Raw genomic sequence first — 27,957 nt, forward strand, 5'->3', positions numbered from 1 at the left:
TTTCTTTGGCTCCCGGAGGTGCGCAGTATCGGGCCCATTTTTAAGGTAAAGAAACTCAGGCCTATAAAGGGAACAGGATAACCCGGGGCGCGGAGGTTGGGGTTAGAACTCAGGGCTGCTGGCTCTGCGCCCAGCGCTCGGCCTGCCTCTTAGAGGCCTGTGGGCACGTCCCCACCTGCCCCTGTCCCCAGGCCTGGGAGCGACGGGTTGGGCTTGGCCTCAGGGCGTCCCTGGATCCCTAGTGCGCTTGGGGATCTCCGGCTCGGACGCCGAGAGCAGAGACAGCGCTCGAGCTTGTCACTTTAAATTAAAGAGGGAGCGGGCGGGCGAGCGGGAGAGAGCGAGGAAGCGCGCGGCTGGCTCCTGGGAGCGTGCCCGGACTGCGGCGCAGCTCCCGTCCGCCGCCCCGGCCCGGCCGAGCCCCCTGCCCGCGCCGCGCTCCTCGGAGGCGGGCGCCCAGCGACACTGCAGGGGTGGCGTGGCCACCGGCGGCCGGGCTAGGCGCGGGTGCGTGCGCGCTGCGGGAGGCGTGCCGGGAGCCGGAGTCCAACCGGAGCAGCGGCCCCTCCGCGGAGCCCCGGTGAGTACGCAACCTGCAGACCCCCGCGCGCGGCCGGAATCGCACTCTGATCGCGGACGCACGCAGCCCACTCCTCCGACCCCGAGCCCGGGACCGCAGAGCCCCACGCACTCCGAGCGCCTGCACCCCCGCGCCGCGCTTGCACACGAACGAATGCCGGGCACCGCGCACGCTGGGCGCCCTTATCCGGCCCAGCCACTCCGCGCACTGCGCATCGCATCGTGCCCTGTACGCCCGCCCCGCGTGTGCACACACGCGACTCACCCCACCATTTACACGCCTCCCTGCGCCCACGCTGCACACACGCCCCTCACTTTCACATTCAGCGCCCTGACTGTCCTCACTGCCTCTGCTCTGGCTTCACACCCCCTCCACACACTCGGATCCTCATACACCCTGGGGGTTCCTGAGGCAGGAGCTCTGAGTCTCCGGGAATTGTCCCAATCTGGAGGGGAACATTGCACCCCTTCCCAAGGAGGCCCTCCCTGGCTGTGTGAAGAGCCAGCTATGACCCTCAGCCTCTGGTGCCACTGGCCTGAATGGAGGGCTTTCCAGAGGTTCCTTGGAACCTTTGCCACTGCTGCTTAGGAGAGGGATATAGCAGGGTAGGGGAGGAAGCTTGCCGGGCCTCAGGGCCTCAGGGCTGTAGATTTCGGCTGAAGTCGGGGGAGGGAGGTGGGGGGCGGGAGCCTGGCCCTGAGCTGGCCATCCTGGGAGCCCTTTTCCAGGGGCTGCAGAGAGACTGTGTGCCGCTCTCCTCCATTCTCAAAAGCCTGGAAAAGCTGCACCATGGAATGTCAGCTCCTTCCCCCATTAGGGGGTGACAGTTTTTTCAGGGGGTGAAAGCAGCACTAGTGCTTCCTATTAGAAATGGGGAAACAGAGGCTCAGAGAGGGCAGGAGACCCACCCAAGTTATCACAGCCAGTGTGAAGAAGGATCAGGACAAGTCCCCAAGCCCCCGGCCTCCCCATTCTGAATTCTGAAAGCTTTCCTCAGCAGCCCTGCAGAGCAGGGGCTCCCAGCCTGGGTATCAGACCCGGACTCTAACACTTGTCAGCTCCGGTGACTGGGCAAGTCATTTCCTGTGCCTCAGTTTCCTCTCCAGTACAAGGAGCAGGGTAGCAGCCCCCTCGGAGGGCTGAGGTACTGAGATAACACAAGTCACATAGTAGGTGCCCAAGAAATGCCAGCCAGCACCTCCCAGCCAGCCTGTGCTGTGGTTTCTGTGGGCTGTTTGGGGGGTGGGAGCTGGATTCGGTCATCTCAGAAAGCGGAGGAGGGGACTTGAAAAGGTTTCAACCTCCAGATCCTGAAGCGGCTCACAGCCTGAAGGGTGAGGCTCTCCCGATCCTTCCCTTCGCCTCGCTAGCCAGAGAATGATGTGAGGACACTGGGCAAAGGGGGTGGGTAGAGCAGAGGACAGGGACAGAAGGCCCCTTTCCCCTGCTGAGGCACAGCTTTCTTGGAAAGCCATTTCTCTGACAAGCCCAGGAGGGGGCCCCTGCCATGGTCTGATTCCAGCGAAGCCAGGGGGAGCGGGGGCTCTTCCCACCCCCACCCCCAAAAGGTAGGTCTGCCTGGTCAGGAGTCAGCATGGTGGCCAAGAGCCCAGGCCCAGATCCATTGCACCCTGGCACCAATCCCAGTGTTGCTACTCTTATGCGAGGTGACCTGGGACCCCAGCTTCCTCATCTGTAAAAGGGGAATCCATTAATCCATTGAATCACCAGGTCCACACCGTGTACCTACGACAACCAGGCAGAGTGCGAAGCATTTAGCACACCTTATGCCCACATGCATGCAGCAGTAAGGAGATATTGCTAGGTAGGTATGATCGAGCTGAAGTTGGAGCCTAGAGCTGTTTTCAATGAGTAAGCTCTGTGCAGTTTCGGGTCTGGGGGTTTGGGACTGAAGAACTGGTCGGATTGCAGGGGAGGAGCTGCAGGAGGCCATGTGCAGTCCAGGAGCTCAGCGAGGGTCTGGAGCACTCTGGCCCCCATGTTATGCTCTTTGCTGTGTGTCTGGACACGGGGGATGCTCTGGTCACAGGCTGCCCTGGTCTCGCTGTACCTCGTCGCCATACTCTTCTATCGGAAGCCACAGTCCCTTTGCCTGGCAGACCTTCAGGCTGCCAGCGGGAACCCACTGAGGCCATCCCAGGTGACGCGGAGTCAGGGGGTCTTGGGGGCATTGAGCAAAGCCATTGAGAACTGCACCTGCTGCCAGCACGTGCAGCTTGGTCTCAGCTTCCTGCTCACTGGTTGGGTGACCTTGGGCCAATTCACTGCCCTTCTCTGAGCCTCCCTCTCCTCAGTGGAGTGGGGGTAGTAACGGGATTTGCCCTATAGGTCTTACAGGTGATAGGGAAGATGGCATGAGACTTCATTGCTAATGGAAGAGGGGCTGGACTGGGCAGCAGGAATGGCTGCCAGGCCCAGCTCTACCACTGCTGGCTGTGTGGGTTTGGGCAAGTCACTTAACCTCTCTTAATCTCCCAGCTTGGCTGGGCATGGTGGCGCACGTCTGTAATCCTAGCAATTTGGGAGCCCAAGGCAGGTGGATCACCTGAGGTCAGGAGTTCAAGACCAGCCTGGCCAACGTCGTGAAACACTGTCTATACTAAAAATACAAAAATTAGCCTGTCGCGGTGGCACACGTCTGTCATCCCAGCTACTCAGGAGGCTGAAGCAGGAGAATCACTTGAACCTGGGAATCAGAGGTTGCAGTGAGACGAGATTGTGCCACTTCACTCCAGCCTGGGCAAAAGAGCGAAACTCCATCTCAAAAAAATAAATTAATTAAAAACAAAACAAAACAGAAAAAAGTCTCGTAGCTCATTCAAAGTCCACCTTACCAGACTTAGGAGCAGGGGTGCTTCTGGGGCCCAACAAGTTCTGGCCGTGAATGGAAGTGTGGGAGCAGTGGGGAAGGAGCAGAGCCGACTTAGCTCCTACTCCTGCTGGAGTGGGGGGATGCAAAGCCATTGTCCCCAGATCTTCTAACTTTCAAAAGGAAGCTGGAAATCCTTTTAAAATCCATTTTTAGTGGGAAATCGCCCCCACCCCAGGCTTTATTTTTGAGGCACAGTCTCACTATGTTGTCCAGGCTGGTTTTGAACTCGTGGGCTCAAGAGATCCTTCCACATCAGCCTCCCCAGCAGCTGGGACGCAGCTTCGACCCACTACACCCAGCTACATTTTTCCATTTTAAAATGTTGACAACTCACCTAAATGTAAGGCAAATAAAACACATCTGTAGGCTGGCAGTGCTGCCCACACTGCCCAGACTAGGGGACAGGGCACCTGTGTGGACCATCACTAGGCCGCTAACCACAGCAACCGATATATGCCAACCCCGACTACACTTAACTTATTCCACCCTCCTGGCAACCTCACATCTGCTTTACAGATGGGGAACTGAGGTTCTGAGAGACTAAGAAAATTGCCCAAGGCCACTGCAGCTAGCCAGGGGCAGATCTGGGATTCAGAGCTGAGTGCAGCTGACTACAAACCCTGTGCTCAGGCGGAGCCCCTCTAGGAGCCTCGGCATCTCCCCCAGTTCTCTTCTCCCTCCACTCAAGCAAGTAAACTCTGCCTTCACCGGGTACCAAACTGGAACTGTCTGGTGGCCATAGGCGGTGGTTCACGCCTGTAATCCCAGCACTTTGGGAGACCAAGGCGGGAGGATCACGAGGTCAGGAGTTCAAGACCAGCCTGGCCAGCATGCCAAAACCACATCTCTACCAAAATACAAAAATTAGCCGGGCGTGGTGGCACACGCGTCATCTCAGCTACTTGGGAAGCTGAGGCAGGAGAATCGCTTGAACCCAGGAGGCAGAAGTTGCAGTGAGCCGAGATTGCATCACTGCACTCCAGCCTGGTTGATAGAGTGAGATTGTCTCAAAAAAAAAAAAAAAAAAAAAAAGGGGAACTTCTGTCTGGGGTGTGCCTAGCAGTCATTCACACCTGGACTGAAATTTCAGCTCCCTGGGAAAAGATGCTGTGTTAAAGAGAGAGGAAAGAACAGACAGTATGGGAGTCTGGGGTCTGAGCTGGACCAGCCGTGGAGGGGATGGGCCCCCTGACAGCCAGAGGCCTGATGCAGTTTGAGGTTTTGTCTGTGCCCGCCTATCGCGCTGTGGGGTATACCTTGCCATGCATACCTTGCTTGCGTGCTGTTGGCACTGGCTGTCCCAGCTTGGCCTCATCACTCTTGCAAAGTCAGCTTGTGCCAGGTAAGCAGGAAAAAGCTGATGGCTTCTCTGATTCCCGGCAGGGCAGAAGCGGGCTGGGAAGTGCGTGTGTGTACGTTAGCATGTGTTTCAGCGTATCTAGACCAGCTTCCGCCAGGAGCTAGAGCCACTTTGGACAGGTACATGGTGACCCATTTGACCTGCAGATTCTTAGGAAACTTTTTATGGAGCCAGATGGCCTGGGTTGAACAGGTTATTAGCTGTGTGGCCTGGGGTAAATTACGCCCTGGGGCTCTCACCTGCAAACCAGAGATAATAATTGTACCTATCTCCTGGGGCTGTTAGGAGGATTAAATGAGGTCGGATACATGCAAAGTGCTTAGAACTGCACTTGCTGTAAGGAAATGCTCGGCAAGATTGCCTATTCCTATCATGATCTCCAGCCCAGGCCCAGGAATGAGCTTTCACTCTAGTCAGATGGGCAAAGCCCTTCCTGGCTTAGCACCGCCCTTCCATCACCATAACAACGCACAGCTCCTTGCGGGAGTGGGGGCAGCATCGCTGGGAGCCAGGAGCTGGCTGCGCACCTTACCTGACCTGCTTCTCGAGGCTCCTGGGCACCCCCAGGACTTATGGGGATGGACTAGGACTTATGGCACCCCCAAATGTGCTGGATAACCCTGATGGGAGCATGGCACCCCAGCTACTTGACTCCAAAGCCTCAGACTGGGGAGAACTCTGGGCTTCCTGAAAACATTGAGGGCCTTAGCTTTACCCTCTGATTTGACCCCAGTCCCAAAGGGGTCTACAAGATGCTCCAAGGGGTTGGGAACTGGTAGGTCACACTGCCTGAGGACATTTTATACTGTGCCTGAATGGTGTTTGCATTTTTTAATTTTTTTTTTTTTTTTTTTTTGAGATGGTGTCTTTCTCTGTGGCCAGGTTGGAGTGAAATGGCATCATCTCAGCTCACTGCAACCTCCGACTCCCTAGTTCAAAGTGATTCTCCTGCCTCAGCCTCCAGAGTAGCTGGGATTACAGGCACGAGCCACCACGCCCAGCTAATTTTTGTATTTTTAGCAGAGACGGGTTTCACCATGTTGGCCAGGATGATCTTGATCTCCTGACCTCATGATCCACCCACCTCGGCCTCCCAAAGTGCTAGGATTACAGGCTTGAGTCACCGCACCTGGCTGGTGTTTGCATTTTTTGCAAATTGGTTGCTACCTTTAAAGCTCAGGAAACTGCATATAAAAACTTCAGATGTCTGGCTTTTCTCTAAAGTGCCAGAAGATAAAGCCATGTGGTTGTTGTTCCTGCTGGCGCAGAAATGCAGCTGCCCCTGGGCCAGGCCGTAGCTCTGCAGTTCCTACTTCACCCTCCCCTCACCCTACCACCCTGCACCAGGCCTGCAGGCTCACTGTGTGGAACCACCTCTCTGAACTATAAGGGAAGTGGGAGGTTGGGGTGGGCATTCTCCTGGCCCTCTGTGCCCTTGACCTGAGATCAGTACCCCCCATCCCAGTTTCCCGTTTCCAAGACTCCACACACCCACACACACATTTAGAACACATCTGTGAGCCAGATTTACTTCTTAGCAATAATAATAAAACAGTGAACAGTCACCTAGGTTCAGGTAGTGGCTCGTATGAGCTCCCAGACCTTTTTAGAATAACTTAGGCCTCAGTGGTTCCTAAAACCTGGGGGTGGAGGGTGGGGTGGGGAAGAAACCATGCCAGGCAGTGAAAGATTGCAGAGACACAGCCATTCCTTCCCAGTCAAAATGGAAATATTTGAAGGGAGGCTCAAGCCTGAGGCCTTGCTCTAACGAGTCACCTACCCAGTCTCTGCTGGTCACATGGTGTTGTTAGGATGGAAATGAGCTGGGGTTGCCAGATTTGGCAAATACAGAAACAGGACGTCCAGGAGCATTGAAGCTTCAGATGAACAACGGAAAAGGTTTTGGTGTAAGTATGACCTATGGAATATTTGAGACACACATATTAAAAACTTATCTGAAATTTGGCTGGGCATGGTGGCTCGTGCCTGTAATCTCAGCACTTTGGGAGACTGTGATTGGTGGATCACCTGAGGTCAGGAGTTTGAGACCAGGCTGACCAATGCGGTGAAACCCCATCTCTACTAAAAATATTAAAATTAGCCAGGTGTGGTGGCACACACCTGCCATCCCAGCTACTTGGGAGCTGAGGCAGGAGATCACTTGAACCCAGAAGGCAGAGGCTGCAGTGAGCCAAGATTGTGCCACTGCACTCTAGCCTGGGAGACAGAGTGAGACTCCATCTAAAAAAAACAAAACAAAATCTGAAATTCACATGCCAGGGCATCCTGTTTTATCTGGCAATCCTGAAAAGAGTCTTAGAATGTTTGAAAAGAGCTTTAAACACCATTTCTTAAAATGCCAAGCCTCCCTTTGGTGGCTGTCCCCTTACAGCTGAGCATACGCTCTGGATGACAGGCACACGGGTGCGGGGGAGGTGGGGGCTGGGACCTAGGGGCAGAGTGCTGACCCTCCACAGTCCTCTCCGCTCACTCTCTCTTCCCTTCCAGTCATAGGCACCGCAGCAGGCATCATGGCCGTGGATGTGGCAGAATACCATCTGAGCGGTGAGTCCCCAGGGCAAGCCCCTCCTGGATCATGCCTGCGGGGCCCTTGCACCAGGCCTGGGGTGGGAGCTGTCCGTGGGACATGAATAATGGCAAGAACGCTGCCCTTATTCCTGACTGTCCTTGCCATTAATGCCTTCACTCGAAAGGACAGTCAGTGATTTGCCCAACATCAGACAGCCCTGGGGACATCAAGCTTGGCTCAATCTGAGGTCTCATCATCGTGCCACTCAAGTGGCTCCTTCCTGTTAAAGTGACTTTCTTTCACTTGAGAGGGTGCCCAGGGAGACCCTGGTCCTGCTGCACCCTGGGGATGAGCCTGTGACTCAGAATCCACTCACTGGGGCCTTTGGTGGAGCCTGTCAAGTCCCCAAGGGAAAATAAACTTAGGACAGTCAATGTTAGATTCATGGGGCATTAAACTCAGAGGCCACCCAGTCCAAGGCAGAGGCTGCAGTGAGCTGAGTTCACACCACTGCACTCCAGCTTTCCAGCCTGGGCAGCAGAGTGAAACTCTGTCTCATTAAAAGAGAGACAGAGAGAGAGAGAGAGACCACCCAGTCCATGGCCATGGCTCCCGCCCTTTCACCCTGTGCCCCAGCAGGGAGATGGAAGATGGCTGAGAGATGGCCTCAAGACTCCAGACATACCCCCGTAGCCTCCCCATGGATGGCGGATGGGGTCAGAGCCGAAAATACCAGGCGTCTTTTCTCTCTTTGTTCCTCTCCCCATTCAAAGACGAGAGAAGTGAGGCTCAGAAAGGGAAAGGGACAGTGAGTAACAGGGTCAGGATGTGAACTCAGGTCTCCCGGGCCCGTGCTCCCCATCACTCCAGCTCCAGCCCTAGCAGAACCCCTGGGAAGCCCAGGCCCGATCTGAAGGGTGTGCCCAGGATCACCTTTCCCATCCCCAAGCCAGGGAGCCTCACTTTTCACCCACGGGCTCACAAGTCTTGCCCATACACCCCCGCCAGTCCCCCCGCCACCATGGCCTTGGGCAGGTGGTAAAATCTGAACTTCTACTTACTCATCTGTAAATGCAGACAGTGAGGCCACCTCAGGGCTACTGGGCAGATTTCGTGAGCAGACACCACTCTCACAACACCAGGGCTTTGCACAAGCTGTTCCCCCAGCCTGGAGCTCTTCCCGGCCTCTGCCTCTGCCGGCCTGAGTCCCGGGGCCTGCCGTCGGGGTTGCAGGTGCAGATGTGGACCCCGTCTGCAGGGGCAACAGGTCTCTCCTCCGTCCCTCACTTCCCCATCTGTAAAATGGAGAAAGCAATGGAACCAACCTCACACGACTGTCTTGAGGACTCAAGCGACCTGCTTAGAACAGGGCCTGGCAGCCGGGCGCGGTGGCTCAAGCCTGTAATCCCAGCACTTTGGGAGGCCGAGGCGGGTGGATCACGAGGTCAAGAGATCGAGACCATCTTGGTCAACATGGTGAAACCCCGTCTCTACTAAAATACAAAAAAAAATAGCTGGGCACGGTGGCGCGTGCCTGTAATCCCAGCTACTCAGGAGGCTGAGGCAGGAGAATTGCCTGAACCCAGGAGGCGGAGGTTGCGGTGAGCCGAGATCGCGCCATTGCACTCCAGCCTGGGTAACAAGAGCGAAACCCCGTCTCAAAAAAAAAAAAAAAAAAAAAAAAAAAGAACAGGGCCTGGCAAATCATAGCCAGGAAGTGCTTCGGAGGGGAGCTTTTCCTCCTCCTCCTCCCCTCACTTCCAGTCTTAGCCTAGACCTCACTCCCCATATCACCCCAAGGCTGGTGTTCCAGCAAATCAATAAATAAATGAACACAAACTGTCATTTCATGCCACCTTCCTGGGGCTTTTCCTTCTGGGCCCCCAGACCTACCCCCTTTTCTGCCACCCGGGGCATGGGCCCCATCCTTCAGCTCCCAAGAGCCTCAGACGCAGGGGACCCTGAATGTCCTCTGTGCCCACAGGCTGCTCAGAGACCTTGGGCCTCTGGTCCTGCCCTCTGGCCAACCCCCGGCTACCACCCAACCCTGCCGTGACCCTGTTCCCCAGAATGCACCAAGCCCTGCCAGTCAGGGCCTGGGAGCCTCCATGGACCTCTTTGTTATGGGTGTATTTGGCGCGCAGATGACACTCTGTTAACAGGAGCAGGCAGAAGGAAGGAGGGTGTGTTCACAGTCCCTCCGTTGTCGTTACCTTTTCCTTCTGTTTTTCCCTGCTCTGCCCAGCCGGTGACTATGTGCTTCGTGACTTTTACATACATCACAAGCGCGTGGTTACACCATGTTGGGGATTCATTTTTTTTCCTCTTTTAACAATGCCAGAAATGTTTCTTTGCATTGTCACAGTGCCATGCTAATGACCTCAATTGTGATTCTCCAAGGCCAGTGACATTTCCTCCCAAGACAGCGCCACCAGCCCTCACTGGCCCCCTCGGTGGGACCTTCAGGCTGTTTCCGGATTTCTGCCGTTATAAATCCAGCCTCGATGACTCATCCCAGACATAAAACTTGTCGGGATTTTCCCTTTAGGATAAATTCACCAGAGTGGGACCGCTGGATGGGGGATGCTCTTGTCATCTGGATTTTCCAGATGGAGACTGAAGCCCAGAGGTGCTGGGTGACTTGCCTGGAAGCCAGGGCACCTGCGCCTGGCTCTGCCGTTTCTCACACTGGCCTTGAGTGGAGAAACAGATGTGCCCGCTACCCGCCCTTGGTCTCAGTTTTCCTCTTTTAGAAAATAGGGCCTCACAGGGTGCTCAATGCTGGGAGGGGGTCAGGATTGGAGGCCAGTGAGTTAGTGCTGTGGATTCTGGCTCAGGTGGCTGACTCAGAAGAGAGCAGGGCAGGCTAGAGGGGCTGCCCCACTGCGTGATTCCTCTCTGTGCAGCTGGGCTTCAGGGCAGCAGTGGTCAGGAACCCTCAGGTCCCCTCCCTCCCTTCCCAGGGCACTCTGCCCACTCTGGGCTTTTTATACCCCTCTGTTCTTCCCGACCTTGACTTCCAGCTCCTGTTGGCGTGGCCTGGCACACTTCTTGCCCCTCATGATATCTCAGCGTACATGTCTCTCCTCCGGGAAGCCTTCCCGGGCTGCTCCCATTCCTAGTATGCTGACTTGTCTATTTATTTGCCTGCCCCACCCCACCCTCTAGACTTCGAGCTACTTAAGGACAGGGACTGGGCCGGGGCTGACTCAGCCCTGGCTACCCGTGCCCATAGGCTGCTGGCGCACCAGGGTGGGTGCTTGATGATGTGCAGTGATCAATATCCCAGCGCTGAGATGCCCTTCGCACCTTTCCCCACCTTGCTGCCAAGGAACTATGCGGGGTCGAGGCCGTGTGTGGCAGTGGTTACCCCACTTGCTCTGGGGTCTGGCTGCCAGAGTTGGAGTCCCAGCACCACCCCTTCTGGGCTCTGTGACCTTGGGCAAGTTCTTTAGCTTTTCTGTGCCTCAGTTTCCTCACTGGAATTGAGACAGACGCAGTACTAAGAACAGTTTAGAGAACAGTATTTGCCAGCACCGTGACCTGCAGAATGAATCTCAGTGTCTCCTTGGCTTCCTTTGGGGAAGCAGAGCCAGGTTTCCTAGGAGAGAAAGGCAAAACCTTGGAACGTGTGTGGTCCTGCCGCGTGCCAAGCACGGTGCTAGGGGAGGACGCGCCTGCCACAGTTGAGCAGGTTGTTAATTTCCGTTTTCTGGGGCATCGAGGCTCAGAGAGGGAAGGTTGTTGACTCATCGGCAGAGCAAAAGCATCTGAGCATCTGGATTTGTCTCCAAGCCCTGCACTGCCTGCAGCCACCTCTCACTTCTGGCTGAGTTGTTTGTTTGTTTTGGTAAGAGATTCACAGAGAGATAAGAATCACATACCAAATAATTTACCCACTTAAAGTGTACAATTCAGTAGTTTTTTTTTTTCAGTAGTTTTTAGTATATTGCGCAACCAGCCACACAATCCCTTTTTAGAATATTCTCATCATCCCCCAAAGAAACCCTATTTCTCCCAACTTTCCAGCCCTGACAGTCACTAATCTACTGTACAGACTGGCGTCAATTCTGTCTATATAGATTTGCCTGTTCTGGATATTACATACACAGGATAAGCATCCTAAATCCAAAAACCCAAAATCCAAAATCTGAATTTTTTTTTTTTTTTTTTTTTGAGACGGAGTTTCGCTCTTGTCACCCAGGCTGGAGTGCAATGGCGCGATCTCGGCTCACCGCAACCTCCGCCTCCTGGGTTCAGGCAATTCTCCTGCCTCAGCCTCCTGAGTAGCTGGGATTACAGGCACGCGCCACCGTGCCCAGCTAATTTTTTTTTGTATTTTTAGTAGAAACGGGGTTTCACCATGTTGACCAGGATGGTCTCAATCTCTTGACCTTGTGATCCACCCGCCTCGGCTTCCCAAAGTGCTGGGATTACAGGCTTGAGCCACCGCGCCCGGCAGATCTGAATTTTTTTGAGGGCTGACGTGGTGCTGAAAGGAAATGTCCGTGGGAGCATTTTGGATTTCAGATTTTGGCATTAGGAATGCTCAACCTGTAAGTGTACTGCAAATATCCCCAAATCAGAAAAAATCTGAAATTGAAAGCGCCTGTGGTCCCAAGCCACACAGGAAAGTATATGTCTTGTTCGACATGGGATCTGCAGCACCTAGTACGTAGTAGGCGTTCAATAAACATCCATTCAATGAATAAGTCAGTGCTGCTCCCCGGCTGGGTGTCTGTCTCCACTAGGAAGCCCTAATGAGAGGCTGCACTTGCCTTGCAGTCATCAAGAGCCCCCCTGGCTGGGAGGTGGGTGTCTATGCTGCAGGGGCCCTGGCCCTGCTGGGAATCGCCGCTGTGAGCCTGTGGAAGCTCTGGACGTCGGGGAGCTTCCCCAGCCCCTCTCCGTTTCCCAATTACGACTACAGGTACCTCCAGCAGAAGTACGGCGAGAGCAACGCAGAGGCCAGGCAGAAGGTGAGGCTTCTGATCCCGCAGGTGCACAGCGAGTACACCCCCACATGCCCCCAAACCATCAGATCAGTCTTCAGCTCGTCTCCCTCCATCACCGCCTCCTGGTTCATGTCCTTTGAATGGGGAGTACTCCTCTCTCATCCCTTTCACATCTTCAACTCCTTTTTTAAACTTTTTTTCTTTTTTTTTTTTGGTCTCTTTTCCTCTGCATTTTTTTTTTTTTTTTTTTTTGAGACGGAGTTTCGCTCTTGTTACCCAGGCTGGAGTGCAATGGCACGATCTCGGCTCACCGCAACCTCTGCCTCCTGGGTTCAGGCAATTCTCCTGCCTCAGCCTCCTGAGTAGCTGGGATTACAGGCACGCGCCACCATGCCCAGCTAATTTTTTTGTATTTTTAGTATAGATGGGGTTTCACCATGTTGACCAGGATGGTCTCGATCTCTTGACCTTGTGATCCACCCGCCTCGGCCTCCCAAAGTGCTGGGATTACAGGCGTGAGCCACCGCGCCCGGCCCCTATTTCTTCTTTTTTTTTTTCGACACAAGGTCTCACTTGCCCAGACTGGAGTGCCGTGGTACAGTCTCAGTTCACTGCAACCTACACCTCCTGGGCTCAAGCAGTCCTCACACTTAAGCTTACCAAGTAGCTGGGACTACAGGCCCAAGCCACCACGCCCAGCTAATTTTTTGTATTTTTTGTAGAGACAGGGTTTCACCATATTGTCCAGGCTGGCCTTGAACTCCTGGACTCAAGAGATCTGCCTGTCTCAGCTTCCCAAAGTACTAGGATTACAGGCCTGCACCACCCTACCTGGTCTTTCCCTTTTCCCCTGCCTTGTAGCTGAAGCATTTTCATATACTGCTGAACACACATTGTAAACATCATTTTAATGGCTGCATGAGATTCCTTTTTGGCATATGCCATGATTGACTAAATGTCATGATAAATGATGCAGTGGAGATTCTGTACATAAAACTTGGTCTTCATTTGGGATAGTGTGCTTTGAAGGGATGTCCAGATGCGGAACTGCTGTACTGGGGCACAGGCATTCTTAGGGCCCTCACTATATGTTGCTGAATGTTTTATCATTTAACACATGGCAGAGAATTTTCTGAGTATCATGTAGAGTTCCAGACAGCACAACCAGAATCTGTTACCAGATGAGAGTCCCTCTTGCTCAGTCACTTAGGGTGTCTGCGGGGACTATCTCACATGCTGTTGGAGGAGTGTACATTTAAAAAAAACTTTTCCAGGCCTGGCACGGTGGCTGAGGTCTGTAATCCCAGCATTTTGGGAGGCCGAGGTGGGTGGATCACCTGAGGGCAGGAGTTCAAGACCAGCCTGGCCAACATGGTGAAACCCTGTCTCTACTAAAAATACAAAAATTAGCCAAGTATGGTGGCACATGCCTGTAACCCTAGCTACTCAGGAGGCCGAGGCATGAGAATCACTTAAAACTGGGAGGCAGAGGTTGCAGTGAGCCAAGATCATGCCACCGCACTCTAGCCTGGGTGACAGAGTGAGACTCTGTCTCAAAAAATCCCCACTTTTCCAAAGAGCATTTTGGCAACACGTGTCAAAGCCTTCAAAGAACTAACTGGGCACGGTGGTGGCTCACAACTGTAATCCGTTTGGGGAGGCTGAGGCAGGTGGATGGTTTGAGGTCAGGAGTTCAAAACCAGCCTGGCCAACATGGAAAAACCCTGTCTCTACTTTAAAAAATATTAAAATTTGCTGGATGTGGTGGCGGGCACCTGTAATCCCAGCTACTCAGGAGGCTGAGATACAAGAATTGCTTGAACCTGGGAGGCAGAACCCTTGGTTGCAGTGAACCAAGATCATGCCAATGTACTCCAGCCTGGGCAACAGAGTGAGACTCCATCCAAAACAAAAACAAAAAACCTTCAAAGGAGTGTGTCCTTTGGGCCAGGATTTTTAAAAATTGTTTTTATTTTTATTTATGTATTTATTTTGAGACGGAGATTTGCTCTTGTTGGCCAGGCTCGAGTACAATGGCGCCATCTAGGCTCACCACAGCCTCTGCCTCCCGGGTTCAAGAGATCTCCTGCCTCAGCCTCCTGAGTAGCTGGGATTACAGATGCCCACCACCACACCCAGCTAATTTTGTAGGGTTTCTTCATGTTGATCAGTTGGTTTCAAACTCCCGAGCTCAGGCGATCCGCCTGCCACTGCCTCCCAAAGTGCTGGGATTACAGGCATGAGCCGCTGCGTGTGGTGGAGCTGGGATTTTAAGAAAGCTATTCAATACTGAGTATTTGTATTTCTGAAAAAGTAGAAACAATGTAAATGTCCAACAGTGAGGAAGAATGAAGTAAATTATGATTATCTGCTCAGTGGAAGATTGGGGAACCATGAAAGATTATGGTAAGTGGCCAGGCGCAGTGGCTCATGCCTGTAATTCCAGCACTTTGGGCAGCCAAGGCAAGAGGATCGCTTGAGCCCAGGAGTTAGAGACCAGCCTGGACAACAAAGCAAGTCCTTGTCTCTATTAAAAAAAAAAAAGTTAAAAAATCAAAAAATTAGCCAGGTGTAGTAGCTCACCCCTGTGGTCCCAGCCACTTGGGAGAGTGAGGTGGGAGAATTGATTGGACCCAGAAGGTTGAGGCTGCAGTGAGCTGTGATTGCAACACTGCACTCTACCCTGGGCAAATGAGGCCCTGTCTCAAAAAATATATATATGATAGGCCGGGCGCGGTGGCTCAAGCCTGTAATCCCAGCACTTTGGGAGGCCGAGGCGGGTGGATCACAAGGTCGAGAGATCGAGACCATCCTGGTCAACAAGGTGAAACCCCGTCTCTACTAAAAATACAAAAAGTTAGCTGGGCATGGTGGCACGTGCCTGTAATCCCAGCTACTTAGGAGGCTGAGGCAGAATTGCCTGAGCCCAGGAGGCGGAGGTTGCGGTGAGCCGAGATCGCGCCATTGCACTCCAGCCTGGGTAACGAGAGCGAAACTCCGTCTCAAAAAAAAAAAAAAAAATATATATATATATATATATATGATAATGAAAGCATAGAAGATGCTTATGGTATAAAAGCCTTGCTTTCTCAAATCTCAAGGTCAATTAGGGAAAATAAAAAATTGCCACGCACAGTGGCTCAAGGCTGTAATCAATCCCAGCCCTTTGGGAGATCAAGACAGGCAGATCAGGATCAAGAGTTCGAGACCAGCCTGACCAACATGGTGAAACCTCATCTCTACTAAAAATACAAAACTTAGCCAGGCATGGTGGCGTGAGCCTGTAATCCATCTCTACTAAAAACACAGAAATAGCTGGGCATGGTGGCATGCACCTGTAATCTCAGCTACTTAGGAGGCTGAGGCAGGAGAATTGCTTGAACCAGGGAGGTGGAAGTTGCAGTGAACCAAGATTGTGCCATTGCACTCCAGCCTGGGCAACAGAGCGAGACTCCATCTTAAAAAAAAAAATTTTGGCCAGGCGCAGTGGCTCATGCCTGTAATCCCACCACTTTGGGAGGCCGAGACAGGCAGATCATGAGGTCAAGAGATCGAAACCATCCTGACCAGCATGGTGAAATCCCCTCTCTACTAAAAATACAAAAATTAGCTGGGCGTGGTGGCACACACATGTAGTCCCAGCTACTCGGGAGGCTGAGGCAGGAGGATTGCTTGAACCCGGGAGGCGGAGGTTGCAGTGAGCTGAGATTGCACCACTGCACTCCAGCCTGGCGCCTGGCAATGGAAATGAGACTCTGTCTCAAAAATATTTATTTATTTATTTATTATTGAGATAGAATCTTGCTGTGTTGCCCAGGCTGGAGTGCAGTGGCTCAGTCTTGGCTCACTGCAACCTCTGCTTCCCAAGTTCAAGCAATTCTCCTGCCTCTGCCTCCTAAGTAGCTGAGATTACAGGTGCATACCACCATGCCCAGCTATTTCTGTGTTTTTAGTAGAGATGGAGTTTTACCATGTTGGCCAGGTTGGTTTTGAACTCCTGACCTCAGGTGCTCAACCTCCTCAGCCTCCCATAGTGCTGGGATTACAGGCCTTAGCCACCATGCCTGACTGAGGGAAAAAGAATTTAAATATGTGAGTGAGTGTCACTGAACGTGAAAACTTCCTGTGTTGTAAACTTCCCTCGCAGCTGCTATATCACCTCTTGAGTGGCTGGCTCCTCATATTCTTACCCCTTCTTCTGGGACACTTATTGCTAGCTGCTTTTCCTTTTTTTGAGATGGAGTATCACTCTGTCACCAGGCTGGATTACAGTGATGCGATCTTTGCTCACTGCAACCTCTGCCTTCTGGGTTCAAGCGATTCTCATGCCTCAGCCTCCCAAGTAGCTGGGATTACAGGCGCACACCACCACATCCAGCTAATATTTGTATTTTTAGTAGAGATGGGGTTTCACCATGTTGGCCAGGATGGTCTGTATCTCCTGACCTTATAATCCATTGGCCTCAGCCTCCTAAAGTGCTGGGATCACAGGCGTGAGCCGACCTGCTTTTCCTTTTTCTAAACATCACTGCAGTCGACAGCTTGATGTATGGAATTCTGACCCTACAAATAAACATATTAAGAAAAAGTTGGCAGGACACAGTGGCTCACGTCTGCAGCCTCAGCACTTTGGGAGGCCGGGATGGGAGGACTGTCTTGAGCCTGGGAGTTTGAGAGTAGCCTGGCCAACATTCCAGGCATGTGCATTACCACACCCTGGCAAAACCCTATTTCTACTAAAAATACAAAAAGTAGCCAGGCGTGGTGGTGCATGCCTGTAATCCCAGCTTCTCAGGAGGCTGAGACAGGAGAATTGCTTGAACCTGGGAGGTGGAGGTTGCAGTGAGCCGAGATTGTGCCGCTATGCTCCAGCCTGGGTGACAGAGTGAGACTCCATCTCAAAAAAAAAAAAAAAAAAAAAAAAAAAAAAAGAACAAGCAACAGAAAAAGCTTTCTTACATCTTGGTTAAGGCAAGAAAAATAAGTGACATGAGGTAATATTAAACAAGGACCTTCCTAACTAAGGGATACAGGGCTTCTGTGAAAGGGGGACTTGGAGATCCGTGAATGAACTTACTCATCTCTCTGTGCGGTCTCCTTGTGACCTCGCCTGTGACCCCGTGATGCTCCCACATCCCTCTTTCTCACCCCTAGAGAGTGCCTGCCTGGAATACCCAGCGGGGCAGCATGCGGGGAACACCCAGCCGTAAAGGCAGCCTCAGCATGGAGGACACCTTCGAGAGCATCAGTGAACTGGGGCCCCTGGAGCTGATGGGCCGGGAGCTGGACCTGGCGCCGTACGGGACCCTCCGGAAGTCCCAGTCGGCTGACTCCCTGAACTCCATCTCCTCCGTGAGCAACACCTTTGGGCAGGATTTCACACTGGGCCAGGTGGAGGTGAGCATGGACTACGACGCCGCCTCCCACACCCTGCACGTGGCGGTGCTGCAGGGCAAGGACCTTCTGGAGCGGGAGGAGGCCAGCTTCGAGTCCTGCTTCATGCGCGTCAGCCTGCTGCCCGACGAGCAGATTGTGGGCATTTCCCGGGTAAGTGGGGCTCGGGGCGGGGCTGAAGGGTGCTCTGGGCTCACTAGACACCTCCCAGGCAGGCAGGGCTGTGGGGCCTGGCAGGACCCCAGAAAGGCACTAGAGCGCAGGTATGGATGCTGATCCCTGAGCTGAAGCTGCAGACTGTAGGGAGAATGAGCCTGGGAGGCTGGGGGCCTCCAACCGAAGGTTCCCATTGTGTGGAGTTCTTTTTTTTTTTTTTTTTTTGAGACGGAGTTTCGCTCTTGTTACCCAGGCTGGAGTGCAATGGCGCGATCTCGGCTCACCGCAACCTCCGCCTCCTGGGTTCACGCAATTCTCCTGCCTCAGCCTCCTGAGTAGCTGGGATTACAGGCACGCGCCACCATGCCCAGCTAATTTTTTGTATTTTTAGTAGAGACGGGGTTTCACCATGTTGACCAGGATGGTCTCGATCTCTTGACCTCGTGATCCACCCGCCTCGGCCTCCCAAAGTGCTGGGATTACAGGCGTGAGCCACCGCGCCCGGCCCTGTGTGGAGTTCTTAACCCTCCTGCCAGGTGAATACAGCGTGTGGCAGCTGTTCCTGTCCACATCTGCCCTGTGTCAACATAAGCTTCCAGCAGAAAAGGGATGACATGCTCAAGATGGCTAATTTGTGAAGAGCTTAATAACAGGACTGATCGGGTGCAGTGGCTCACACCTGTAAGCCCAGCACTTTGGGAGGCTGAGGCAGGTGGATCACCTGAAGTCACAGGTTCAAGACCAGCCTGACCTCAACATAGTGAAACCCTGTCTCTACTGAAAATACAAAAATTAGTTGGGCATGGTGGTGCACACCTGTAATCCCAAGCTATTCAGGTGGCTGAGGCAGGAGAATCACTTGAACTCAGGAGGTGGAGGTTGCAGCGAGCCGAGATCATGCCACTGCACTCCAGCCTGGGCAACAGAGTGACTCTACCTCAAAAATAACAAATAAATTTTTTAAATGAAAGTGACGACCATTTAGACTACCGAGGGTGGGATGTGGGGCGACCTCAGGGATGGCACAGTACCCAGGAGGGGTGTAACAGGAGGGGCAGTCCCACTCTAGATCTGAAGGGATGAGGGGAAGTTGAGGTTACTGGGCCCAAAAGGATAGAGGGCCACCTCATGTGGAGAGGGCTACCTCGGTGGGAGCTGTGCCCTTTGGTCAAGGAACATGGTCAGTCTGCAGCAATCCTGCAGAGAAGGACCTGGCTTCCCCTCCCGGTTTCCCTCTGGTGACCTTCACTGGGTGACCCCACCAGAAGCTAAAGGCCAAAGGAACCTGTTGACACAGCCCATCGAGGTCAACTCTCAGGGACAGAGCAGAGTGGGAAGGGCAGAGAATAAGGTGTGAGGGGCAAGGAAGGCACCCAGTCCCTGTGAATCACAGGGCCAAGCCCACAGAGCCACATCTGGGCTGAAGGGTGGGGACAGCCTGTGGCCAGAGTGCAGGGAGGGCATGTTTAGGGCACCAAGTTGGGGTGGCTCAGCTTCTGAGAGGCAGTACAGTGGGTGACTAGGATCAGGACCATGGAGCCTGACTGCCTGAGTTCAAATCCTGGTTCCACCTCTTCCTAGCAATATGACCTTGGATAAGTCAGTTTAGTACCCCATGACTCAGTTTCCCCATCTGTTAAATGAGCATCATAGTTATTGAGGAAGAGGTGGGTTAATGCATGTGAAGTTCTTAGCCCAGCCCCGGTCAGTGCCCAGCAGGTTGGCTCTCAGGAACGTGCAGAGCTTTTGTCATGCCCAGCTATGTTGCCTGTGGCCTGGGCTGCCTAGAGGATTCTGGGTGGTTCAGGATGCATTCCTCAAGGAGGGACATTGGCAGACCGCAGCCACCACAGCATGATGTGTGCTGAGAAACTGGTTCACAGAGCCCAGCACATCCATGATTTTCTCATTAGCCCCTGAGGCCAACAGGATGGATGGTTAAGGCATCCTACAGATGAGGAAACCGAGGCTCGGGAAAGTGCTTTGCCCAAGACAACCCCATTAAGGCAGCAGGAAGTCCAGGACTCAAACCCAGGGTTCCATCCTTCTCCACCCATGTGTGCATGCTCAGAGAATGGCTGGTTGGGGGCCCAGTCCCCCCTGGGCAGGGGACAGTTGAGAGGCTATTTAGCTGAAGGAGGGAGAGGTGGAGCCAGATCATGAAGAGCCTGAATGCCAACATCAGGAGGTCAGGAGGTCAGGAGGTAGGCTTTATCCCTTGGGGGCAAGGAGCCCTTCAAGAGCAAGGGATTGTGTAGGGACCGTGGCTCCCAGGGAGCACTGTGAGAGGAGCCTTCCCAGGCCCAGGCAGTGACAGAAGAATGTGGTCATGGCGGCTGGTGGCCAGTCCCACCAGGGGGTGCTGCCTCCAAGCTAGGCAGTCCCCCAGCTTCAGGTAGAGTCCAGGGATGAGAGCGCCTTTCTTTAAATATCGACAGACAGTGACTAAAGCATCTCCCTTGTTCCCCAGAGAGCAGTGCCCGCAATGTACCTACCCAGGAGACCTGCCCACGACTTCCTGGGAGGAGGCCAGTGTCGCCCACCAGGCAGGACTGGGCTTGGAAACAGAGTCGGCCCAACCTCGCCTAATTCTCCCTTCCATCCACCTTCAGCCTAAGGTGTTCAAACAGTCCTGAGCCAGACTCTGCAGGAACCGGGGACATCAGTGGCTCGTGACTCCACAGACAACTGTCCCACTCCACTGCATGCCTGGCCTAGGGCTAGACTCCAGCAGATGCAAGCAAGATGGAGACTGGCTCGTCCAGGTCATCTTGAGGGCTCTGGGGTGCCGTGGGCACCAAGGACGGGGATTAGCTGGGACCAGATTGTGGGAGCTTCAAACACCAGGCCACTAGGTTGGCCACCACTGAGAAGTGGACAGGAGGCTTTTTTTTTTTTTTTTTTTTTGGTAGAGATGGGGTTTCACCATGTTGGCCAGGATGGTCTCAATCTCTTGACCTCAGGTGATCCGCCTGCCTCAGCCTCCCAAAGTGCTGGGATTACAAGTGTAAGCCACCACGCCCGGCCTAGGAGGCTTTTAAACCTTTGGGCTGAGCCACCAAAGAAAAGATTACCATTGAGGCTGTCATGACAACAGAGCCAGGACCCTAGCCCAGGCCTCTGGACTCCCTGTCCAGTGCTCTGTCCCTGCTGCAGTCTCTCAGGCTCCTAGCGCCCTCCACGGCCCTTTGTCCTTACAGATCCAGAGGAATGCCTACTCCATCTTTTTTGATGAGAAGTTCTCCATCCCCCTGGATCCCACCGCCCTGGAAGAGAAGAGCCTGCGGTTTTCTGTATTTGGCATTGACGTGGACGAGCGGAACGTCAGCACGGGGGTGGTGGAGCTGAAGCTTTCTGTGCTTGACCTCCCACTGCAGCCCTTCAGTGGCTGGCTCTATTTACAGGACCAGAACAAGGTAAGCGACCTGCCTGCCCCCGCCTGCTCATCCACCACGGAAGAGCGTGCACACACATACACTTCCAGGAAGGGGGCTCCTTCATCCTCTGCAACTGCCTGAACCCCAAGATCATTAGGAGAGCAGGGAAGACCCGAGCCCCATCCGAGGAAACTGCTTACTGCAGGCAAACGACAAAAACATCCTGACCTCTGTTCACAGCTCATTTGCTGTTCTTAGCACCAAAGCTTCGGAGGCTCTTCCACTCCGCGTCTGCTGGAGAAACGTGCCTCCGGCCTCAGAGGGGATGATTTCAGGCAGAGGCCGGGCTGCAGCGTAGCTTTATAATTGTACGAATGCACCCAGAGCATCACTGTTGTTTAAGCAGAGGATCTAATTCCATTCCACTTGGATCGCTGGGTATTACTACCACAGAGCGTTTTCCTTGGCCTGGAATGAGGGAACAAAACTACATTTGATAGCTACATTTGACAGGCTGCCTCTGGTCCTCCATCCCAGGCGGGGAGGGATGGGGCATGCTCCCTGCAGTGTCGGGGGTGGGTGGCTGTCCCTTTCTCAACCCTGCCAGCCTGGAACCTGTGGTAAGGGGCCCCCAGTGCAACCACTTCTCTATGGAGAAGGAAGCCTCAGCTTTTCCCTGGCAACCAAGGCTCTCCCTGGACCCCTCAAGTCCAGTGGGGAGAAGCCCCCTGAGCCGCCGCCTGTCCCCCAGGCTGCCGACGCTGTGGGGGAGATCCTGCTCTCCCTCAGCTACCTCCCCACAGCCGAGCGCCTCACCGTGGTCGTGGTTAAGGCCAAGAATCTCATCTGGACCAATGACAAGACCACAGCAGGTAAGGGCCAGCGCTCAGCGGAAGCTGTGGGCCAGCTGCTGTGCTGTGGGCACCTGGAGGCACCAGCAAGTGTGGGACACTGTGCCAGGGCCCCCTCAGCTTTGCTGAGCCAGGAGTCGTGCAGGTAGATGGGGGGTGGGACGGGGGCGATGAATCTGGCTGGGAAAACGTGATCCCTGGAGGGTGTCAGGGGCCCCTGGGAGGGCAGAGTGAAGGGGGTCAGAGTGATGGGGGGGGGTCTGATGGCAGAAGGCAGCGCTCAGGGCTGGGAGCACTGGGCAGGGAACAAAGGGCAGCATCGTTTCCTGGAACTGGAATTCACGGTGGAGGCTCCGTTCTCAGAGACAGGGCAGTACCCCAGACTCCAGCCAAGGACCAGGCCACGGGTTTGGGATGGGGGCCCGGCAGGACCTGACTCCTTAGGTCTGCAGAAGCCTCTGGTCCCTCCCAAAGCAGTGACGGTGGAGGCAGCTGTATTCTAGGGAACTGAAGACAGGGGCTAGGGGAGACTGACCTATTGGGAGTTGCAAGCCTTGGGTGGCGGGGACGCCAGCTCCAGGCAGGTGCAGCAAGGACACCCCGTGGGCAATAGGTGATGGCCAGACGGCAGCTTGTTATTTCAGACCTGCACACGGTTGAGTCAGGCTGTGCTGTGCAGGCGCCCGGTGACTCAGGGCTGACGTCTGCACTTGGGCCATTTATAGAAGGAAAGTGGTGGGGCTGTTGAGATCCCCAGAGCAGCCTAGGAGGGGAGCACGTGGGCTGTAGGCAGCTGCCTGAGCATAAAGCCCCCCCATCACCTGATGTGCTGTGTGAGCCTCAGTTTTCTCATCTATGAAATGGGAAAAACAACAAGGACCAAGGGCAGGGCTGCAGGAGGTCACAGCAACAGCAAAGCAATGGGGGAGTTTGTAGTCGGTGGGCGGAGTCAGACTGGGCAGGGCTGTGGCAAGTGAGTGTGGCACTGGCCTTCACCCCTCCGCCTGCCCACAGACCCCTTCGTCAAGGTGTACCTGCTGCAGGATGGGAGGAAGATGAGCAAAAAGAAGACAGCTGTGAAGAGGGACGACCCTAACCCGGTGTTCAACGAAGCCATGATCTTCTCGGTGCCAGCCATTGTGCTCCAGGTGAGGGGGGCTGGGGGATGGGAAGGGGCCAGGTAACCCCAGGGCTCCGGGGCTGCCATCTCTCCACCTTCACTTCTCAGGGGCCCTGCAGGGCTAGAGGTTTGCCTCCAGCCACCCCTTTCTAGCAGTTATTGAGTGCCACTGGGGGCCAGCCCCAGGGTGGGTGCTGGGGACACAAGCCGGCTTTCTTGGTAGTCACAAGGGACAGACAGGAGAGTCCCTAATCCACTGAGAGAGTTCTCGACTCCCTCGATCAGGTAAGGGGGGCTTCCTGCAGGAGGGAATACCCAGCTCTGAGGGAGGACCATTCCCGGTGGAGGGAACTGAAGAGGCGTGGAGAGGAACCGGGGTGAGCCAGGCACCCAGAGTTCCCGCTCTGAATCTCCCAGGCTCTATTTCAGGGTTCTGCTGAACTCCCCAAAAGTTCCCTTGCTCCAGAGAGACCTCTCCCAGCAGGGACATCACAGACCACGGGTCGGGGCCCTGCAGAGGTTAGGGCTTGGGCCCTGCTTCCATGCCTCGGAGGCTGAGGCTTGCACCGCTTTCCCTCACTATCTCTGGCCCTTCTTGGGCACTCCTGACAATGAGAAAGTCCTTTGTGTCTGGATCCAAAACCTGCCCCCTTAGCTCCGGGGCTGTACAGAAACCCACTAATCTCCCCCTGGGGACCCCGCCTGGATGTAAAGGCCCAGAATTCTGCCTTGCTCTGTATGTTCCCAACCCAGGCACATCCCAGCATCTCTGGCCCATCCTGGTCATCGAAGCCTTTGCCTGCTACCCTTGTAGGGCAGGCTGCGCATGTGTCTCCTGACTCTCCCTGGGTGTCATAGTGCCATTACTCCACAGCCTCTAAAAGCAAGAGACTTCTTGGGACTCTAGGGTAAGCGGGGGAGGAGAGAGGTCGGGCTGGGCTGGAGTTTCAGCTCCCGCTCTCATCTCAAGCACGGACTCTCCTGTCTTCGGTTGTGAGTGCAACGTGATGATACTAGTAATAGCAACGCAGCTTCTAGCATGTTCTGATTGTGCACAGGCACTATACTACATAATTCACTCATTTTGTTCCCGAAACAGCCCTATGAAATAGAAACAAATGATTATTCTTATTTTTTTTTTTTTGAGACAGAGTCTCACTATGTCATCCAGGCTGGAGTGCAGTGGGGTGATTTCAGCTCACTGCAACCTCTGTCTTCCCAGTTCAAGCAATTCTCCTGCCTTGACTTCCCAAGTAGCTGGGATTACAGGCATGTGCCATCATGCCCAGCTAATTTTTGTGGTTTTTTTTTTGAGACAGAGTTTCGCTCTTGTTACCCAGGCTGGAGTGCAATGGCGCGATCTCGGCTCACTGCAACCTCCGCCTCCTGGGTTCAGGCAATTCTCCTGCCTCAGCCTCCTGAGTAGCTGGGATTACAGGCACGCGCCACCATGCCCAGCTAATTTTTTGTATTTTTAGTAGAGACGGGGTTTCACCACGTTGACCAGGATGATCTCGATCTGTTGACCTCGTGATCCACCTGCCTTGGCCTCCCAAAGTGCTGGGATTACAGGCGTGAGCCACCACGCCCGGCCAATTTTTGTATTTTTGGTAGAGATGAGGTTTCACCATGTTGGCCAGGCTGGTCTCAAACTCCTGACCTCTGGTGATCTGCCCACCTCAGCCTCCCAAAGTGCTAGCATTATAGGCGTGAGTCACCACGCCCAGCCAGAACAAATATTATCATCACCATATCACAGATGGAGAAACTGAGGTAGCAAGAGCCCAAGTCACTGCCCAAGGTCACACAGCAAGGAAGTGGGGACTAAGCGCAGTGGCTCATGCCTGTAATCCCAGCACTTTGGGAGGCCAAAGTGGGCAGATCACTTGAGGTCAGGAGTTTGAGAACAGCTTAACCAACATGGCGAAACTCTGTCTCTACTAAAAATACAAAAATTAGCCAGGCATGGTGGCGGGTACCTATAAGCCCAGCTACTCGGGATGCTGAGGCAGGAGAATCACTTGAACCCGGGAGGCAGAGGTCGCAGTGAGCCAAGATCACACCACTGCACTCCAGCCTGGGCAACAGAGTGAGACTCTGTTTCAAAAAAAAAGGCAAGTTGGGAGGCCGGCATTTGAACTCTGCAGGCGGGTGCCGTGGCTTGGAGGGAGGCAGCAGAAGCCTGCGGGCCTGGGCAGACCTCGTTCAAACTTCTGCCCACCATTTATTTGCTGAATGACCTGGGCCGAGTCTCCTTCCCTCTTAGATCAGAGGTGAGGATTCAGGGAGCTTCGCTTGGCTCCCCTCTAGGGCCTGACATTTGTAGCCTTGGACCCAGGAGCCAAGAAGTACCTCTGGCTGCTCCTGGTCCTTGGCACCCACGTTGCCTCTTCCTCAGGACCTGTCTCTCCGTGTGACGGTGGCTGAGAGCAGCATCGACGGCCGTGGGGACAACGTGGGCCATGTCATCATTGGGCCGTCGGCCAGCGGCATGGGAACCACACACTGGAACCAGATGTTGGCCACGCTGCGCAGGCCCGTGTCCATGTGGCACGCTGTCCGGCGAAACTAGCAACCAGGGCGGGCCAGGTGGGCAGTGGCGCTGCCGGAGCCTGGCACCCACTCGGCTCTGTCTGATGCCCTCTTCATAGCCCAGCTGGAGCCGTGAACACTGGGGTCCCCTGGCAGAGCCCTCATGAGCCATCCTGGTCTCTCTGTCCAGATTGCAGCAGAGGAGTGGACGTGGCTCTGTGTCCGGGACCCCAGGGTCTTCTCCCGATGAGGACCAGCTGTGCTGGGCCAGGACCAAGGGAGGCTCTGAGCACTGGACAGCTGTGTTCCGTCTCAAGCTCCCCCAACCCTGCTCCTCCGGGGAGGCCAGCTGCCGAGCCAGGCCATGTTCTGGAACCCAGCGAATCTTGGGGGCCAGGCACTGTGCTGGGTAACACGAACAAGAAGTGGCCCCTAGGACATCAGGAAGACAAGCTCCCCTCCGCCAGAGGATCTGTGCAGTGCTGATGGTGACCCAGCTGTGTGGACTCAGGGGGCTTTGAGGGCTGGGGAACAGGGAGGTTCTCTTTGACGACGTACAAGCTGCGCTTGGAGGGACAGGGAAAGAACCGAGCATGTCCCAGGCAGCGGGCCCAGCCCGAGCAATGGCAGGATGTGAACTTTCCCATCGCACATGCAGTCCTAACCGCACTGCAGTGGCTACAAGGAAGGGCCTCTCTCTGGGGCAGAGAAGAGACCAAGAGACCAGGCCCAGGCAGAAGCCCGCCGGCCACGTGGAACTCTGGCTCTGGAGTTATTCTGTGAAATCTACTCCCCAGACCTCAACTACGGCAAGAACCAGAGGTCCGAAGAGGCCCAGCCCCGGGTCCTTGTGCTCAGTCCTGTGCAAACCAGGCCCAGGGCCACAAGCGTTTGTCGATGCCCTTCCAGGCCAGGTCCACTGGGGGGAAGATGCCTCAGGCAGGTCTCAGCCTGGGGTGGAGGTGGGGGTGGCAGGGGCGGGGCGGAGGAAAGACTGGCAGCTGCAGGCACCTGGGAAAATGTGGCGGCCACGGAGGGGTGGTGGGAAGGGACAGTTCAGGTGGCTGAGGCCCGATGGGAAGCTAGGGGAGGCCAGGGTGGAAGGGCAGCTTGAGGGACACCCAGAGAAGACAGAAGACCGGACTACGAAGGAGGCGGCTCTCGATCACGGGTGGTGCCCCCGACACTGTGTGTCCTCTGGTGAGTTCCCTAGAAGTGAAACCTGAGATGGGGATTCTTGGGCCAGTGGGTTCTTGTGGGTGAGTGCTCTCAGAGAAACTTACCAGAGAAACAAAGGGAGCTCAGGCTGGAGGGTGGAAGCCAATAAAGTCGTGGCTTCCAGATCCATCTGCCTTGGCCTGATTGCTGTGGAGGCAGGGGCCTGGAGTTCGAGGGGCACCCTGGCGGGTCCCACCCAGAAGCAGAGGGGCTGGGGTATTGCACCCCTACAGGCATCTGTCTTTGGTTACCCCCCAGCCCCAGTAGGATGAGGGCAGGCAGAGCTCATCTACCCAGCCTGGCATCCCACAGTTCCAGGAAGCAGCCCTTCACGGCTGAGTGCTGGGAGGTCTGAGTTCACCCAGGCCAACAGGTCGGGGAGCATCTGCTCTGTGAGGCCATGCACAGGTGACAGTATGGACCTTTAGGCTGGATGCTCCTGTTACTTGCTCCATAACTGGTGAGCTATGGAGACCCAGGTCAACCAGTTATCCCCAACGATCCGGGGGAAGGAAGGGCTAGAACAGAGGTCCAGGGGACTGGAGGCAGGATGGTAACTCTCCCCACTTGACATAGCCAGGGCCCAAGTTCAGGCTTTTACCCTGTGGCCACAGCAGGAGGTCAGTCCAGGGCCAGGAGACACGTGGCTGGGCAAAGCGTTGCAGCCTGGGAGACCCTGACTCTCTAACCCAGTGGCTGTGTAGTGCGGTCCACTGACTCCACACTTCCCGCTGTCTCCCCTCTCTCCCTCCCCCTAACTGCATGACATGTTAACTGTGCGCCCAGCATGGCCATGGTGGGGACCGGGTATGCCGACTGGAATGATTCTAGAACCAAAATAAAGCTGGGGTAGGAGGAGGAGGCTTCTGGGGAGCCCTGCTCGACCCTGAATCAACTTCATCTCTTCTCTAGGAATCAGGAACTCAGGCCTCCTATGGGTTACTGTTGGGAAGAGATGCTCAGTGCTGCAAGAAAAATCAGCACTGAGACA

The 27,957-nt window shown here is 54.6% G+C and overlaps 1 protein-coding gene across 1 annotated transcript; it reads left to right on the plus strand.

Moving 5' to 3' along the window:
* SYT12 (synaptotagmin 12) lies at positions 1-27,866 on the plus strand. Its single transcript, XM_039471541.2, has 8 exons — positions 1-580; positions 7,342-7,398; positions 12,149-12,342; positions 17,473-17,865; positions 21,069-21,284; positions 21,997-22,117; positions 23,111-23,244; positions 25,615-27,866. The coding sequence occupies exons 2-8, from the start codon at positions 7,365-7,367 to the stop codon at positions 25,786-25,788; spliced, it is 1,266 nt and encodes a 421-aa protein (XP_039327475.1). The 5' UTR covers positions 1-580; positions 7,342-7,364; the 3' UTR covers positions 25,789-27,866.
* The last annotated feature ends 91 nt before the right edge of the window (positions 27,867-27,957 follow it).

Source organism: Saimiri boliviensis, chromosome 6, assembly GCF_048565385.1.
Source record: "Saimiri boliviensis isolate mSaiBol1 chromosome 6, mSaiBol1.pri, whole genome shotgun sequence".
NCBI classification, from domain to species: domain Eukaryota; kingdom Metazoa; phylum Chordata; class Mammalia; order Primates; family Cebidae; genus Saimiri; species Saimiri boliviensis.